The 19,340-nt window shown below is 43.5% G+C and overlaps 1 protein-coding gene across 2 annotated transcripts; it reads left to right on the top strand.

Moving 5' to 3' along the window:
• Positions 1-472: 472 nt before the first annotated feature.
• SLAMF7 (SLAM family member 7) lies at positions 473-16,195 on the top strand. Of its 2 annotated transcripts, XM_055334152.1 has the most exons (7): positions 473-559; positions 9,736-10,068; positions 11,348-11,620; positions 11,832-11,951; positions 12,848-12,951; positions 14,370-14,432; positions 15,212-16,195. In XM_055334152.1, exons 1-7 carry the CDS (start codon positions 505-507, stop codon positions 15,281-15,283), a joined length of 1,020 nt encoding a protein of 339 aa, XP_055190127.1. In that variant the 5' UTR covers positions 473-504; the 3' UTR covers positions 15,284-16,195. The 2 variants fall into 2 exon arrangements, with proteins under 2 accessions (XP_055190127.1, XP_055190128.1); XM_055334153.1 differs by lacking the exon at positions 12,848-12,951.
• The last annotated feature ends 3,145 nt before the right edge of the window (positions 16,196-19,340 follow it).

The following is a 19,340-nucleotide window of genomic DNA, read 5'->3' on the forward strand; positions in this document are numbered from 1 at the left end:
TTTTGAGGATCTGAGCGGTCATATAATTTAGCAGAAAAGACTGACCATATGGCCTTGGTCAATTCCTAGCATCTCTGAGCCAATGATTCCTCATATGTAAAATGAAGGATTTCATCACCTTTGAGATTCAACTCATTTTTCCATCCCTTATTGACCACCTACAACTAGCAAGTAAGAGGGGCAGCCTGAGTGGCTCAGCGGTTTACCGCTGCCTTCAGCCCAGGGTGGGATTCTGGAGACCCAGGATGGACTCCCACATCGGGCTCCTTTCATGGAGTCTGCTGCTCCCTCTGCCTGTGTCTCTGCCTCTCTGTTTCTCATGAATAAATAAATAAAATCTTAAAAAAAACTAGCAAGTAAGAGAAGCATTGGAAAAAATAAAAATGGTTTGTTCACACTTCTCATTTTCATGACTCCTCCTACACTTGCAAGTGGTAGGGGAAGGGATGTGAGCACTGCGAGAAGGAAATAGTTCATTTTAATGACAGACATCCGGAGGACAACATGCTTGTTCCCCCAGTGCACTTCATCATTTTCTTTCTCCTCTTCCAGCTCACAGGTGAGTCCAGATCCTCCTATTCTCCTGACTGCCTTCCCTATCCTGACGTATATCTCTAGGCTTCTGGGTCTACTCTGGAACTCTGGTCCAACTCAGGTAGCTCTGCTACTTCATCTAATATCTTTCTATAATCAGTGGTCTCTAAATCACAAGAAAGGAAGAAAATACTAAGAATGAATAACTGTAGGCATAGACTCTCCTTCAACTGTCCCAGGAAGGAATGGCTGAAAGAAGGGGTATTGGGTATTAGAAAGACCTGTATTCTAATCTAGATCAGATCAATTAAATAAAGAATGCTTTCTTCCCTGGGCCTCCTCTTTCCTTCCCTTTGAGGACTATTTTAAAATCAAACTGAGATCATACAGGAATATATTTATTTATTTATAGATATATATTTTAAATATTTATACTTAAACATATTTATAAGTATATATTTAGAAATATATTAGAAATATATTTAGAAAAGTATTTTTAAATGATTATGCATAACAAGGATATTAATGGAAGGAAACATTTGAATTTTCTCTCTTAACCCAAATAATTCAATCAGTCTCTACTTAGAAAAACTGCTCATACTGTAGGTATTTTATTTTTAATACTATGAAGGGCTGAAGAAGTCCTTCTATGAAGACTTCTGTTCCTGTCACAAGAACTCGAGTCTTTGAAGATTTTACTATCCTCAGGACTCTCAGGAAGGACCTGGAGCCCCGTAATTTAGAGATATCTCTCTGGTCACCAAACTCATGGGGTACCACCATGAGGTCTCCCTCTAAGGGCTTGGCTGCTATGTTTATGTGTGCCTCAGCCTGCCTCAAGTGACCTGCCCAAGACCACATAGTCAGCCAGCGCTCCCAGTCCTGTCCCCCCCACCACCACCTGGCCTCACTAAGGGTTCAGCATCTGCAGACTGTTTAACCTCCTTGAATGCAAAAGAATTTTGCGTATTTAGGAAGCACCTGGTTCTAAGCAAGTGGCCCTAGAGGCTTTTATTTTAAAAACCACTCCCTGAATAGAAACAGTGATCAGAAGTGGAACTTGAAGGTGACATGGGAAGGACACAGCAGTGCTTTTCAAAACCCCAGGTGCCTACCTGAAACCTAAACTGTGGGCAGCAGGGTAGGTGTGTGTGTGCTCTCCTCAAGAAGGCTGTGGATAGCCTGTGAAGTACACCTCCCACGGCTGAAAGGAGTCCAAGACTGTCCTAGAGCCTCTCATGGGCAGGACAGTGGAAGCAGTGCTGGCCTTGAACAAGGACTCCTGGATTTGACTCAGTAGCTATTATGGAGGATAAGTTACTCAGCCTCTGATCCTTGGTTCACACAAGTACATAACAGAAAATGAAGTTCCAGAATTACTATGATGTTTTAAATGAGACATATAGGATAGTAATAATCATGTGTTTTAAGTTCTGCCTATGTCCAAGGCATTTGTCTACATCTATAAAGATAGACATTATTATCCTTTCATAAAGAAACTGGTGCTTGAGAGGTCAAGTATCTTGGGCAAGATCATACAGACACTAAAAAGTAGAGCCGAGATTGAGTTTCCAAAGCTAGTGCTCTTTCCATCACACCAAATTCACTAATGCTATGCCTGATATTGGAGAAGTATTCAGTAAATGTGTAGTTTAGCTGAATCTTCCTCAGGAAAGCTAGTTGACATTCTTTACGTCTCCAGCTACCTGAGACCAAGGTAACTACAGATTGAAAATGCCCGAGAAGAGCAGGTCATTCCGTCTCCAGGATGTGGATATACCAACAGGGAACCACCTTGGCTGAGTTCAGAAGGGCCAAAGAGAAGTTTCTCATCTGGAAAATAGGCACAATAATCTGTGTTTCCCACCCCTCCTCACAGATTTTTGTGAGGATCAAGTGATGCAGTGGTGTTGAGACAATAAAAGGAGAACAAAAAAAAGTGATGAGCAGGTACTGGGGAGGTGTTGAGAGGACCAGAAGAGACAAGAGGGAGTAGAGGGAGATGAGTGAGGGACAGAGCACTGGGAGCTTGTACATGAACGTGGTGGATTAGGGCTGGGCTGGAGTGTTGGCAAAGGCATATGGCATATCGAGAGGTTTGCAAATCTCTGTTCCATGTGTACCAGACATGGTGCTGATTTAAAATTCTCTCTCCATGGTACATTAGTCACGGGGAAATTGGGTAAGAAGCAGTAGTCTCCAAAATTGTTTTTTTCTTTCTCAAGCAGGAATTTGCTTTTATGAAATGAAATCTTATGCAGAATCAAATGTGTAAATTACTGTATAGAGTCAGAGCCTCCTTGATGGAAAAAGAGCCTCTGAGCCTCCACCCCATCACCCATCTTCGCCCCCAATACTTTCTCTAAGCTCTTCAGAAACACACTGAGGCAGTGCTACAGGCTTCAGGGGTGTTGGGGGCATACCTTGGGAAGCCCTGCCCTAGGAGTCCTGGCTCCACTGACTTAGAGCATGTCACTGTGACCCTTGAAGCATCAGTCTCCTGACCTGTGAAGTGGGATGGAACTAAGTAGTCCCTAAGACCTCTCCCAGCTCTGAGATGCTCTGGTTTCCATCCCATTCCATAAGATGCCATGATATGCTGGTACATTCTAAGGGAGGCACTGCATCCTGGTAGAGGTGCTTGGGGACCAGGCTGGCAAGCAGGAAGTGAGCTTTACAGCCTCCCCTACCGTGAAGTCTTCCTCCTGGGTACCATCTCTTGATTCTGGCTGTACTAATGATGTCCCTTCCTCCTAACTTGGCTCCTTTGCTCTACTCAATTCTTGCATTTTGTGGGGGAACAGGTGAAGAGGAGGAGGTGATAACCCAGAGGAAAAGGAGGTGGCAAAGGGGAGGAGCTGTGTTTCCCTTCCTGTTATGAAGAGCATCTTACAGTTGACTTTTTGATGCCAAAATATCTGAGTCTTGGCCAGGACGGAAGCCAGAGGGTCTCCTGCTCCAGCTCCCCCCACCTCCAAAGGCAAGTTGGCAGGGAACACTTGCTACAAGAGATCTCACCATGCATGGTGATTGGACATAGTGTTTTGCTTTGAATTAGCCAGTGAATGGTCGGTCTATAGGCATTAAGTTCCAGGCCACCTTTGGAGAAGCCCATTCTGCTGAGAAGCCATCCAAAGAAGTCTCGGGAAATCTCTGTTTCTCACTTCTAGCCATCGTTGGGGAATTGAGAATTAAAAATGAGAAGCCTTCTCAAGGCCTGTCTCATAACACTGCTCCTAGCCCTCCCCTCCCACTTCCTACTGTGTGGCAGAAGGCTCTGTACTTCTTGAAACACTTTCATCCACCCCAAATCCTGGCAAAGGTTCGTATTCAGTCTCCCTATTATAGGTTCCCCCAGTGCCTACTACTTCCCCTTTCATAACCCATACAGCCACTTATTTAATGACTATCTCCTAACTCCATGAGTACAGGATCAGGATGGTGTTGCTCCCTAGTTATATCCTCAGCTCCTAGACAGTGCCTGGCACAAATATGGAACAAGATCAATTCTTACAATTCACCAATTGTGTGAATTCCTCACAATTCAGAAGGAATGACTGAATGAAGACAGGATGATCTATGTAGACCACAGAGCAGGGAAATTCAGTTCAGCTTTGGACAGAAGCCTCTTGTTTCTAGATCCCTCTAACAGTCACCTCTGTCTTGGCATTCACCCAGAGGATATAGCACCGTATGTGTGAAGGGGTGAAAAAATGATTGCCCCTAGCCTAAGTGTGTGCACACATGCTGTAATGCTAAAGCCACATCCTTGCAGCTCTATCATCTTTTCAGCTTAAACACCTTCCAAACCTTTTTTTTCCCCAAAGATCTTATTTACTTATTCATGAGAGAGAGAGAGAGAGAGAGAGAGAGAGAGAGGCAGAGACATAGACAGAGGGAGTGGCAGGCTCTCCACAGAGAGCCCCATGCGGAACTCGATTCCAGGACCCTGGGATCATGCCCTGAGCTGAAGGCAGATGCTCAACTGCTGAGCCCCTCAGGTGTCCCAATCTTCCCAAACCTTGTGTAAAAGTCCAAGATTACACCTCTTTGGGGCCAAGTGATAACCAGTCTTTATTAGACTGCAAATTATTCACCTTATGTTGAAGTAAAAGGATGTAAACATTAGTTGATCAGTTCAAACTGACACTGACTTTGTAGCATGTACTGGGTCTGTTTTGATAGCTGTTGAGATGATCAAAGACAGAGCATCCTGCTTTAGTATTAGAGATGATGGGGAGCAACTTTTTGAAAAATCCGATTCCTTAACAGAATGACTTGATAAAGTCTCAAGGGATCCAAAGAATGTATGCACTGACTGATAAATTATGGGGGGCAGGGGGCAGCAATGTTTGAAAACAGGAATCAGCTGCCAAGAAAGGCATTTACCCAGGGGGGAAGCCAGTACTTTTGGAGATAAATTTAGCAGAAAAACTTGGTTAAAATTCCAAAACTGTAATCAAGGGACTAGGTCAACATTTGGTAGCATCAGATTCCCTTTCTCTGGGGCACTAGTAGAGCAGCTTGTGCTTGAAGGAAGGTCACCAAAGAACATGAGGGGAAAACTGCATTCCGTAAGGCCCAAGGGCTTCAGAATTGACACCTGAGCCCTTGCTGCTGAAGAGGAGTGAGAGAGAGGGATGGAGCTAGCACAAATGCCCCGGGGCCCTCAAACTGAGCCATAGTGGAAAGACCCCAGGCTCCGGAGCTGGAGTGACACTGGGTTATATCTTTGAATCATCACCTACTAGTTTTGTGCCTTTGGACAAGTTATTTAGGTTTTTTTGAATCTCAGTTTTCTCATCAAATCAAAAGTTGTTTTGTTTTTTTTTTAAAGATTGTATTTATTTATTCATGAGAGACACAGAGAGAGAGAGGCAGAGACACAGGCAGAGGGAGAAGCAAGCTCCATGCAGGAAGCCCGACGTGGGACTCGATCCCACGACCCCAGGATCATGTCCTGGGCCAAAGGCAGGCACCTAACTGCTGAGCCACCCAGGCATCCCTCATCAAATCAAAGTTAACAAATTTTTGTTGTAAAGGGTCAGATAGTAAATACTTTAACCTTTGCAGGCAATATAACCTCTGTCGAAATTATTCAACTCGGCATTTGTAGTGGAAAAGCAGCAATAAATAATATAGAAATGAAAGAACATGTCTGTGTCCTGGGGTACCTGGGTAGCTCAGTCAGTTGGGACTCCTACTCTTAGTTTTAGCTCAGGTCATGATCTTAGGGTCATGATCTCAGGGTCATGGGATGGAGCCCTACATCAAGCTCTGCACTCAGCACAGAGTCTGCTTGTCCCTCTCCCTCCCACTCTGTTCCTCCTCACTCCAGCTGTCTCTATATAAATAAATAAATAAATAAATAAATAAATAAATAAATGATTTTTAAAATCTTTTAAATAAAGAACATGGTTGTATTCAAATAAACCTTCATTTAACAAAATAGGCAGCAGGCCACATTTGACCCATGGACTATATAGGTTGTTGATCCCTGTGTAAAAGGATCAAAATTCCTAGTTTTCAGGATTGCTTTAGGTGTTAGGCATAATCTTTATAATAAATGTTTAGCACATACTCAACCCTAATACATAGCAACTATATTGGGAACTCTTGCCAGGGTAGTTGGGTTTTAGCAGAAACTATGAAAATAAATCCCTAGTGAAGCAATTTTAGATCCCTGCATAGGACAGTACAGGAGTTTGTCTTTTGCTAGAAGAGGAATGAGTTGCATCAGTGCAAGGGAGGTAGAAAACATTATGGTAAGACAACACCAAAAAAAACAAATACTCCAATTAAAAATGGGCAGAGAACCGGAACAGACATTTTTCCAAAGAAAATTTCTATGTCTAGAGATGAGCGATAAATGCATGAAAAGATGTTCAACATCACTAATTACCAGGGAAATGCAAATCAACCACAATGAGATATTGCTTCATACCAGTCAGAATGGCTATATCAAAAAGACAAGCAATAACAAATGTTGGTGAGGGTATGGAGAAAAGGCAATCCTAGCTCACTGTTGGTGCGAATGTAAATTGGTACAGCCGCTGTGGATAACAGTATGTAGTTTCCTCAAAAAGATAAAAATAGAAATACCATATGGGCCAGTAATTCCACCGCTGGGCATTTACCCCAAGAAAATTAAGACCCTAACCCTAAGCATCTCTATGTTTACTGCAGCATTATTATAATAGCCAAGATATGGAAGCAGCCCAGGTGTCTATCAATAGATGAATGGATAAGGAAGACGTGGGTTAGACACACAATGGAATATTACTCAGCCACAAAAAGGAATGAAATCTTGCAATTTGCAACAACGTGGATGGACCCACGGGGTATTTATGCTAAGTGAAATAAGTCAGACAGGGAAAGACAAATACAGTATGATTTCACTCGGATGTGGAATCTAAAACAAACAACCAAACAAAAAATAGAAATAGACTCATAAATACAGAAAACAAACTGATGGTTGCCAGAGGGAAGAGGGAGTGAGGAGGGGGGGGATGAGTGAAATAGGTGAAGAGGATGAAGAAGTACAAACTTCCAGCTATGAGATAAATAAGTTACAGACATGAAAAGTAAGGAACAGAGAATAGAGTCAGTAATGTTCTAATAACGTAGTATGGTGACAGACAGTGACTACACTTATCATGGTGAACACTGCATAAAGTATGGAATTATTGAATTACTATATCGTACACCTAAAACTAATATAATTATTGTATGTCAACTATACTTCAATTAAATATATATATATATATGGTGGGATGCCTGGGTGGCTCAGTGGTTGAGCATCTGCTTTTGGCTCAGGGTGTGATCCTGGGATCCTGGGATCGAGTCACACATCAGGCTCCTCACAAGGAGCCCTCTTCTCCCTCTGCCTATGTCTCTGACTCTCTCTCTGTGTCTCTCATGAATAAATAAATTTTTAAAAATCATATATATAGGGCAGCCTTGGTGGCTCAGCGGTTTAGCACCAGCCTTCGGTCCAGGGCGTGATCCTGGAGACCCCAGATCAAGTCCCATGTCGGGCTCCCTGCATGGAGCCCGCTTCTCCCTCTGCCTGTGTCTCTGCCTCTCTCTGTGTGTCTCTCATGAATAAATAAATAAATAAATTTAAAAAATCATATATTTATGTGTGTGTATATATATATACCCATATATATATATACACATATATATATATATATATAAACGGATCCAGCTTTGACACAAAATAGAACCTGGATACTTGGTTAATCACACAGAGCCAGTTAGGCACAATGCCCACAGTAGTTTGAATGTCTTTCAAAATCAGAAGAAAAATGAATATGGTAACAATAATAATATGTAATAATGAATCTAGCTGGCACTATATCCATTTTTATACCAGTGTAGTCATAAAATATAATTTTTAGTATTTTTTTATGGATGAAGGGCCAACTAAGGCAAAAGTGAATACAGCCTACAAAAGTCATGGCGCAGCCCAGCAGCTGCCTCACTACAATACAACTGTCAGGAGCCGATAGCCTGGTTACTTTGTTAGTTTCTAAAAAGATTTTCCTAAGGCCCCTGGCTGGCCCAGTTGGTGAAGCGTGTGACTCTTGATCTCAGGGTTATGAGTTTGAGCCCCACATTGGGTGTAGAAATGACTTAAATTTTTTTCTTTATTTCCTCATTTCTGTGCTCTTAGAAATTTCCCCATGACCCATATGTTAAGAGGTAGAAGGGGAAATAACTGGGTTTTGTACCTGTATGGAGCACACTTTTAAGAATAAATAAATAAAATGGGTTCTGTTTTTAGTTTTGCCGCTATTTTTGATCCTTGAATACTTTCTTTCAATCTCTGCTATTTGGTTTTCTCGTTTATAAGTGATGACCTAGGGATCCCTGGGTGGCGCAGCGGTTTAGCGCCTGCCTTTGGCCCAGGGCGCGATCCTGGAGTCCCGGGATCGAATCCCACGTCGGGCTCCCGGTGCATGGAGCCTGCTTCTCCCTCCGCCTGTGTCTCTGCCTCTCTCTCTCTCTCTCTCTCTCTCATAAATAAATTTTAAAAAATTAAAAAAAAATAAGTGATGACCTATGAGGCCTCGATCCTATGGGTACTGATGTGATCTCTGCCTCTTACTAGACTATTACTTTTAGCAAGTCATTTAACTCATTATGGCTCAGGTTCCTGTTCTGTAAGAGGAGAATATTTTTTTAAAAAAATCCTTCCTCTAAGCACTGTTTTAAAAGTTAAATGAGATCACAGTAGATGCTTTAAGCTGTTAGCCCCTATCTAAATTCCATTTGTGCTCTGTGCTATCATGAGTCTGTCCCTCAGATCTTAACAGGTAGAAGATTCATTCCCTATACTTGTTCACTAGAAATGCTCTGTGAGCTACTCCTGGAAGCTTTTTCCACAGCTATTCTTGACTATTTTCCATCCAGAACCACATTACCAGTGGCAGTTGTTTATACATCGTACTTTTTGAGGTGAATTAAGGTTGTGGTGAAACAAAAATTTCTCAGCGAAGTGAACCCCTACTACAACTCCTAATAGTTGGGGGTAAGCATCATGAGTCAGTCTGGGCATACTGTAAAGCATCCAGTAATTCATGCTTTGGCTTTCCACTTAAGAAAGGACACAGAAATTCCAGTGAGTGAAATCCTTACTTAGGGATGATCTCAAATGCACTCTAATTTATCAGAAAACAGAAAATGAAACACCTGTAAGTTTCCAAGCTCTTATCACTAGGAACTTAGAGCTCCCTCCCCAGTGTCCTGATCTCTAATTGAGAACCATTGCCCCCATTAACAGACAAGCTGCTGCTTCTGCATCTGCATCAAAATCAGTACTCCCCCCCCAAAAAAAAATCAGCACTCCCAGGAGCAATCTGGAGTCCCAAAGGGGGATTTGGATGAAAACCTCCTCACTTGTCCCCTAATGGGAACTTATCCAAGATGAAGCTGGCCTCATGAGCTACCTCAGAGCTTGGTCTTTCCAGCCTGAGGTCTCTGGGAAGGGGTGGGTTCACCTGTACTCCCTCCTTTCAGGCAAAGCATTCTGACTTCAATGCCTTTGCGTGAGTGAGGTTTCAAAGGGCTTCCCAAGGGCTTAGTTGGGTTGGCCCCAGAGAGTTTCTTGGGACCTTCCCAAGACCCAAAGCAGGTGAGTAATTTGGTGGCAAGGGCGGCGACTTAGGTTTATTTTATGGTTCTCTGTGTCTGCAGGGCCAGTAACCTCTGGAGCTCTGAAGGAGCTAGTTGGTGACCTTGGTGGGTCTGTGACTTTCCCTCTGAAGCTCCCAGGAATTCAGATTGACAGCATTGTCTGGATCTTCAACACAACCCCCCTCATCACCATACAACCAAGAACGCCAGACAGACAAGCCAATGTCATAGTGACCCACAGTCATAATAAGAAAAGGGTGGATTTCCTACATGGAAACTACTCCCTGAAGCTCAGCAAACTGAATAAGAGTGACTCGGGTGACTACCACGTGGTGATATACAGCTCTTCCTTCAAAGAGCCCTTCATCCAGCGGTATGGGCTGCGTGTCTATGGTGAGCAGAATCAGTTCCAAAGGTGGATGACTGCCTTCATAAAGTGGTAAACACTCTGATATTGGAGATGTCCAACAAAGGTTGGATAGACACTTGGCAAGAATGTGGAAGAGGTTTCCTGCATGGATGAAGTAGATATAGTTGACCCCTAAGGCCCCTTCCTATTCTGCAAGAGGCAATACAGTGCAGAGGATGGGTGAAAGGGGAAGCAGTGATCACACAAGTCAAATGCTGGCTTCTCGACCTACTAACTGCATGGCCTTAGCCAGGCTACTTAAGCTCTGTGAAACTTGGTTTCCGTATCTATAATGAGGAGGAAGGGGATACCTATCTTAGAACGATTATTGTGTGTAAACATCAATTACACCTCCTTCCCTACAGTTTCCAGCCAATCGAGAAATCCACACAAGAATCAAAAGGAAGATAAAAATATCAGCTTTATTTTTTCTGGTGAAACTAGATAGGAGAAATATTTTCCCCCAAGTCTAGACCTTGGAGCCCATTCAGGGAAGATGAACAATTAGTCAACAAGTTATAAAAATAACTGAGCTGCAGGATCAGGGATACCCAGAAATGGGCCTCCAGGTTTGCCCTTAAGAGGTGGGAAAAAAAAAAAAAGAGGTGGGCCTTGTACCTTGATCCAGGTGTGTCCTCCACATAGACATAGTTGAAAGGAACAGAGAGCATGCATTATGCAGTCAACCTAGGTGGGGGAGAGAGAAAGGGCAAATCACACTTAAACGGCAATCTTAAGAGCTCAAAGTAGAGAAATGTAGTAATGAAATGATGTTGGATGTCAGATTCTCACCATCTCATCCATGAACCAATTGCTCATCCTCTCGGGGAGAAAAATGAGCAGAGGAGGATCAGAAATATTATTCCCACACTATTCGCTCCTGGAGCATAAAGTGAAAGTCTCTTCAAGGAAGCCTGAAGACATAAGAATAGGAAGCGTCTAAAAAACATAAAATTAGCTCCCATTTAAAATGCATCTAGCACAAGGCTGGCCATATAGCATATAGCTTTGCTTCGAAAATGGCAGCTGCGTTCTTGTTGCATTATCATTATTTCTATTGCTATCATTATTACTTTTATATAGCTGTGGGAAGGTAGACCTAGACAGTTCCACTTCCCAGATAAGAATGAGAATTCTGCTATGAATTGCTGCTTCCTCTCCACTCTGTAGCACCCCAGAGATTCTGCACCCCAGGTCTACGCTGTACAAGAATAATTCAGAAACAGCATAGTTTCTACTCTCGGTTGTCCATTTCTCTTGCAGAGCACCTATCAAAGCCCAAGGTTACCATGGGTCTGCAGAACAAAGAGAATGGCACCTGTGTGACTAATTTGACCTGCTTCGTGGACCAGGGAGGAGAGGATGTGACCTACAGCTGGGAGTCCCTGGGGCAGGCAGCCAATGAGTCCTATAATGGCTCCATCCTCCCCATATCCTGGAGGCTGGGGAAAGGGGGCATGACCTTCATCTGCGTGGCCAGGAACCCCATCAGCAGCAATTCTTCAAATCCTGTCTTTGCCTGGAAGCTCTGTGAAGGTGACTGTCTCCTCTCTTTCTCCAGGGGCCTCTGTCTCACGACCTATACCTTCTTCAGCTGCTGGTCCCCAGCGGAACAGCCCATGAAACCTGGAGGCCCCTGGGAAGTCACCCCACTGGGAGGATGGTGGCAGTTGCTCCAATAGTTGGGTCGTCTTCCCTAGCTGATTCCTCTCCCATCCCTGTGCCTCCACCGATTCTCTCTTTAAAGGTACTGCTGATGACTCCGAATCCTCCGTGGTCCTGTACTTCCTGGGAGCATTGCTCTTCATGCTCACTGCCTTTACCCTGGTGCCAGTTATTCTGTTTATGCGGAGAGAAAGAAGAAAAGGTAGAGCATGCACTATTTTTGCTTTCAGCCTCATTCATGCATTTGTTCCCTCATCTATTCAACAAATACTTGTTGAACTGTGTGTCCGTCCTGGTACAAGGCACTAAGTGAAGCAGTCACACTCTCTGTCCCCAAGGAAAGCACAGTCATCCTGACTCCTTAATTCTGGAGTAAGGGAGTGCTTCTCTTCTAAGTCCGAAGTCCTCCCAGTTCCCTCTCCAGTGCCCACTCCTCCCCTTCCCCCAGAGGGAAGTTGTGGTCCTCCTGTTGACACAAGCCCTACACTGCTGACTGCGTCTCTGACCCGGGAGACAAGGGCCTCCAACTCTGAGGTCCCAGAGACCAACACACTCCAGCCAGCCCTTCCAATTGCCCTGTCAGAGCCCTCAAACCAGACCCAGTCCTCCTCATTGAATAAATTCCAGAGACCTCTCTTTACTCCCCACCTCAGTCTAGACACATTCCTCCTGAGCAGGCCTGTCTGTCTCTCCATGCCAAACCCCATGCTCCACATCCCTGCTGATTCGTCTTCTCAAGTTCCCCCAATACTGTCCATATGGGGTGTTGTGAAGGGACCTAAGCACCAGTTGCATATAAATTGCAGTTGTTAAGATCTTTCCTCCCTCTTGAAAGCACTCTGAAAGTGTTTCTGACTTTTCTCTGCTTCCCCTTTGTCTGCCTTCACCCAGAATTTGGATAGTGAAGTAACCACAGTAACCAGTTCATTGTGGGATTTTCCTGCATGTAGCCCTGAAAGTCCCATGTCCCAGAATACCTTTCAGTTGTAGGGAAGCCAGCATGGAAGTCATCCGAAGTGGGTCTTCCAGGGGGTAGGATGGTGGAGGTGGTGAATCAGAGGAGGGCCAGCTCTGATTCTCTCCCACCTTGGTTTTCAGAGTCCATTGAAGAGAAGAAGGGAATGGATACTCATCAGGAAATTCTTAACTACTATCCCCCTTCTGGAGAGACCCCAGTGTATGACACAATCAGTTGTGTTTATGTGAGTCCTTTCCCATCTTTCCTGGGGCCTGATCTTCCTAAGACCCTCCTTGCTTTAGTTAAGATTTCTCTGTGGACTTGAGCAACATGGATTATGAGGATGAATCCCTTGAAATCCAACACATCTGTGTCTCCCCAAGTCCTTATGGATACTTTCCTGTGCCAGAGTCAGGGACCTCTGGTTCTGAGCCCCTGGGTCTGACCCAGCCAGTAATGCTCACCCTGGGATCTATCTCAGGTAATCTATGGGCCTCTCCCCTCTGCTGTTCCCAAGGGCCACTCAACAGGCCAAACTCCTTTTGCAAAAGACAGCAGGTAGAGAAGTGTGACTTTGGCCTCATGTTTGAGTTATGGTGTCAGACCACTGGCTGTGGAGATGCCTTTTCCATCAGGAGACGTTTCTGGGGCCCACAGTTGCTTTAGGCCCACAATCAAGGCTTTTAGGTGCGGGACACCAAGCTGAAATAAGCAAACACATGGTCAACTCAAAGGAAACTCTTTGAAAAGAAGATCATAAGTTTAAAGAAACCCAAATAATAAGACAATTTGGAGACATGACCTAGGCAGACAACTTCAAAAGGCCCCCCAGGAATCACAGTAGCCCCAGCCGGGCTAGCTCCATAGAGGCCATAGAGCACTTTTCTACATTGGCCCATTTAATGAAGAAATAAAAGCACTTTGGGGCCTCAGCAAGCCAGCTTCAGTGCAGCCCTTGGTGTCTCAGGTTGTATCTTCCTGTGCTTACCTACAACCTTTCTGAGAGGAGACATTGCACTTCCTTTTGAAGCTGTTAGTGTCCTGAGAGCTCCTTTCTGCCTCACAGGGGACACTGCTCTGGGCTCCACCCAGCCTGGCTTATGTCAAAATGGATTGCTTTATCACCATCCTCCTACTTCTCTGCTCAAGACATACTCCCAAGAGGCCACAAAACTATCCTGGATTTCAGGAGAAAACATCATGGACCCAGGATACTTTTCTCCAGCCTGGAAGGAGCTTTTGCTGTTGCTATCATTGTAGTTTTGTTGTTTTGACCCATCAGTCATCCTCACATATTTGCTCCGAGGGCCCTTTAGGTCAAAGGAAAAGCTTACTTGCAACACTAGCAATATTACTTCAAATTATCCTCCAATCACCTTAGGCTGCTCATAGCTCATGGGACTTCTATACCTTAGACATTTTCAAATTTATTTAAATACAACACAGCTTAAAAATCAGGCAGTTGCTTCTTGAAAAAAAAAAAGGTTTTAATCATTATGATAGCACTCACCAACAAGAGTCCCTCCCTGTCCTCATTCTTGGTCCAGAACCTCTCTTCCTCCTTGGCCATCCTCCCATCTCTGCTTTCTCTTCTCTGGATTCTGGGTGTCTCTTTGGGCTTGTCTAGATGACCCTATGATTTCTTTTTTCTTTTTTTAATAGAACTGTATTCCAGAAGAAAATTCTGCAAATACACTTTATTTCTCTGTGCAAATACCCCCAAAGGTAAGAAGCTTTAGAGCTGAGATTTACCTTACTTGTCTCATCTCTTCCTGGTGCAAGCTTAGCTGAAAATGTGTTGGGGCCCAGGGATTTCATATTCTCTGATATTAAAAATTTTCCCCAGTACATCCCATTCCCTTTGCTTAGGGTTACACAGAATATATGGAATAAATGATAATTATGTTTTAGGAGTTGAATGCGGTAATATGGAGCAAATAGAGAGGGAGAGAGGTTCTAGGTAGGGATGATCAGGAAAATCAACAGGATCCTGAGGATTTGGATGGAGGAAAGTCCAAGGCTTGGGCCTCAGAGAGGAGGATTGCCGGGGAGACAACTCCAGCTTGCTTCTGAGCCACCAGTAAGCTGGAAGCAGGAGAGATTTCTGTTGCTTTTCTTTGGTCTAACTATGTTACATCTGGTTTGCAACCTCTCCCCAGTTATGCTACTAGTGTGCTAGCTTTAAAGCTTATTCCTTCACAGATCACACTTGGCAGAAGCAATGGTATCTTCCCATCTCCCCTCCCAAATGGGTCAGAAAGGATGAAGATGAGCAAAGCAGTTTGCATAATAGTAGGAAAGTAATAGGATAATTGGAAGTAAAGTTCAGTTCACTAAGCATTCAGCAAGTAGATGTGGTGTAACCTTAAGTAATAGTTTCTCTACAGTGGGAGGTTTGGGATGGGTGACCTTGGCAAGGAAGGGTGTCTGGGGTGGTGGGGTCTCCTGGTGGGATCCAGCGCCCTCCCACCTCAGCAATTTGCCTCTTTATATCTGCCTAACAGATGGAGAAACCCCACTCTCCCCCCACATCGCCAGACACACCAAAGTCATTTGCCTATGAGAACGTCATCTAAACACCAATACATCCCTTCTGCCTCCCCGCAAAGGAAAAAAAATCACTGAATTGACCAGAAATATTGAGGAAGAATGAAGAACACTGACTTCCTTCCAGAATAACTCTCCTCTCTACTCCTTCATATTTGAGTTCCTAACGCCATCGACTCCTGAGAAATCTCCTCAAACCCCATATGTGTAACTATCCCTTCCTGGAAATGTTACTGTGAATTTATCATGCAATCCCAAGCAAGAGGCTTAGAAGTATCTCTATTGAAATGTCAATGCATTGTCCATCATACGAATGACAGCTCCCGTTCCAGGGCTTGGAGATCAGGACTAGACCAAGAGTCTTGTGGCCAAAAGGGTGAGAACATAGGAATAGCAGACATTCCCAGAAGAAGCAGGGGTAGCAACCAGAAATGGAGTCATTAACCAACTCATTACCTATGTGCCTGGCACTGTGCTGTGCTTACACTGATTTTGGTCAGGTGTGCTCTCTGCTCTCATGAAATTAGTTCCTCGTGAATGACTTCAGTGGGCATTAGCAGCAGATCTGACCACAAATTCCCAAGAACAAGAGAGTCAGGTATGGATCCATAGGACCTGGGAGCCAAAGTGTCCAAGGACAGAGAAGCCATGTAGAAGATGGGGTTTGGCTGGATGGATTCTCTGAAGTGTACCTGGCCCGAAGACAAGGACCAATGGCCTCAGCTTTACTTACACTCTGCAGTGCAAGTGAGAAGCCAGGGCCTTAGGGCTTGTTCAGAAGCACATCTCAATAGAGAAACTCCACATCTCAATGGAGATGTCACCTTTAGAATATATTATAAAAGACTTGGAGATAGGGGTGATTGTGTGTAAATATTTAAAGTCACATAGTCTGTTCACCTAATATTTATTGAAGATCTCGGCCAGGTCAGTCTGGCAAATAAACCTGACATAATCTCTGCCTCCCTTTTTAGAGTTTACCCTTTTAATGAAATGAAAAACATGGCAAGGAGGATGATTACTCTTGATATGTTTCTGGACACATCTTGAATGAAAATACTGGGAGGGGATCTGATGCTCCAGGTCTGAGGAGTGTGAACTGTCAAATGACAAAACTAAAACAGTTTTGCTTGAAGTCCTTTATTCAAAGGAAAACAACTCATGGATTAGGGGGGCACAGTGACCCAGGAGCAGTGGAGCACACTTCTCAAGGGATTTGGGGCAAGGCCAGTTTTACAAAGAAGTAGCAGAGATAACATGGAAACAGGGCATAATTGGCTAGGAGAGTGGGGATTTCTTGAGTGAGGTGAACTTCCCAACAATAGATGAGTTTCTTTAGACACCCCTCATTCTCCCATTCACATCCCACAGTCTCTTGCATTGGGCTGGCTGCTTTCATGTGAAGTAAAGTTTTGCTCTGTAGGTCCTCACATGACTCCTGTGGGGCAAGCTGGTCTGGGTACTTAAGTCCATTCTACAAATGTTGAATTTGAAGCAAAGAGAAACTTCAGTATGTGACCAAGGCTAGAAAAAAAAGTGGTGCCCTCTCTACCACCTATCGTCCACCACAGAGGATGAGGAATATGGGAGCTCAAAGCTTGAGAGGGGTGGATCCCCCTCTTCCCAAATGTTGCATGGAGGAAAGGATATAGTTTTGGAGACAAGCAGCCCTGGCATCAAAAGTCCTTACTAGTAGAGTGATCTTTCAAAGACTTAGGTTCTGTGAGCTTCTATTTTCTTATTTCTAAAGTCCTTATAGGGTTTGTAATGTGGAATTATTTGAAACAAGTCTTGAGTACATGGTATGTATAATAAGATTCATATATGGGTCATGATGCTTAAAGAAGAGAATAATACAGAAAAAAATAGTTTAACTTCCCACAAGTCAACTTAGCATAAGATACGGAAGCATTAAAATGAAGAATCAGCCCTTAAAAAGAGAGGCGTCTGGTGTAGGAGAGAAGAAATTTTCCCTTTTCCTTCCTAGATCCTTTGGCTGGTGGAGTAATTAAATTGACAAACGATAGATTAAAATTGAATAAAATTGATTTCATGTGTATGAGCCCCATAAAATAATATGAGACTCAGGCAGGCAGGCAATTGAGGCTTTTATACCATCCTGAGCTAAGGAAAGGGGTTGAGGTCTAGGGCTTCAATGGGGAGGAAGGCAATTCACAGGAGGATAAGAAGAGCAAAGGTTTTGGTGTTTTTTTTTTTTTATTCATGAGAGACAGAGAGAGAGAGGCAGAGACACAGGCAGAGGGAGAAGCAGGCTCCATGCAGGGAGCCCGACGTGGGACTCGATCCCGGGTCTCCAGGATCACGCCCTGGGCTGAAGGCAGGTGCTAAACCACTGAGTCCCCTAGGCTGCCCAGAGCAAATGTTTTGTATACAGTGTTTGCCCTGCCACGCAGATAAGTCTCCCAGATGAAAACATTACCTCTGGTAGTGGCTTTCTTTCTGGTACAGGCCCCTTTCTAAATTTAATTGGTAGTTAAGGGAGAGGCAAAAATCTTTTCCTGAGTCTGTTGGATCTTCTTGATTGATTTCACTTCAAAATAATCCACCTGCCAAAATGTGGGTGGTATATTTTGGGATAGAATATTCTGCTCTCCTTCAATGGTGTCAAAAATGATTAACAAAAAGTAGGTAATACAAACAAACTTTGTTGAGCACTTTATGAAGTGGGCAGTGGCCGCTTGGAGACCTGCAAAATGGGGCCAAAGGTCAGGAGCCTTCATAAGTTAAAGAATGAAGAAGAGAAAAATGGAAAATATCTCATTGGCTAGAGCCACAAATCAGCCTCATTCGGAGTGAGACGGTCCCAGGTTGGCTTGTCATTTGGAGGTTGGTTGACTGGAAATATCCCTGGGTTCCCGATCGAGCAGGCCATTTGCAGGTACACAAAAGTTATCCAAGTTTGTTTGGACATAGGTTATATGTCACCTTGGACAGAACTGGTCCTTCTTGAACCTAGAAACTTAACACTGGCTTACAACAAAGGGGGCAGGAAGAGAGGGAGAAAATGGGAATTTATTTTCCTCCGTTTTGAAAAAACTTAAAATAATGCTTCCTGGGCAAGAATGGGATTGAGAATCATCTCGTCTCAAAAAGATACTGTGAGATTTACACACAAAAATATGCATTATTTTGCCATTTGTTATAGTGATATTCTGGAAACCACCTAAGACTCTAACCACAGGGAAAGTAATGTGAATACAGAAGTTAGGAATTACAGGTTATAAAGCTAGAAAATCTAATGACTTTCAAGAGCAGTTGAGTGTGTCACCCCAAAATATGCCTCTTGAGCATAAGACTTATTTTCAGCTGATTATTTTCAAGAAACAATAGATGTAGGAGATCTTTTGTCCCTTTTTTAAGGGACAGTTACATTTACAAAGAAAATCTCCATATGTACAGGTGTCTCCCTCTAATACCAGAAAAAGAATGACTCTGAATCACAAAATAATCTTATCAGTGGAGGAGGCACCAACTTAAATGTACACGACAACTACACCTATTACTGTACTTTTCCTGACAACTTCCTATAAATGGCTTCCCCCTCAAAACATCCTTCTTTTACCTGTAGCTGAAAATGATATTTAAGATGGTGGCTTGGGCCATTTGGAGGAGTTTTACTCAGTTTCCTGGGCACCTCCCAGGCATACAGGAGGTATACATGTTATTAAACTTCTATTTGTTTGGGGGTTTTTTTGGTTGTTGTTGTTGTTAATGTTTGTTATGGGAGGTGAAGGGTCTCAGCCGCAGAATCTAGAAAGGTATAGGGAAGGTTATTTTCCCTCCCCTACAATATCACAGGTGAAGAAAAATAGAAAGTAAAATTTAACGTGCTGTATGATTACATTTTAAAAAACACAATGCGAGGAAAAAAAACTTAGAAGAAAAAAACATCAAAATATTAATACTAGTTTTAGTGGGGCAGGTGATATCTTCGGTGGCTTGGTTTTCTTCTGCTTGTCTTAATTTTCCAAAAGTTCTTTAATGAGAAAGGATGTATTACATAATAGAGTGGAAGAAATTTTAAATAAATGTTCAGTGAGGGTAGAGGTGTGACCCACGGTGAGG

Source organism: Nyctereutes procyonoides, unplaced genomic scaffold (genome assembly GCF_905146905.1).
Source record: "Nyctereutes procyonoides isolate TBG_1078 unplaced genomic scaffold, NYPRO_anot_genome, whole genome shotgun sequence".
Taxonomy (NCBI): Eukaryota; Metazoa; Chordata; class Mammalia; order Carnivora; family Canidae; genus Nyctereutes; species Nyctereutes procyonoides.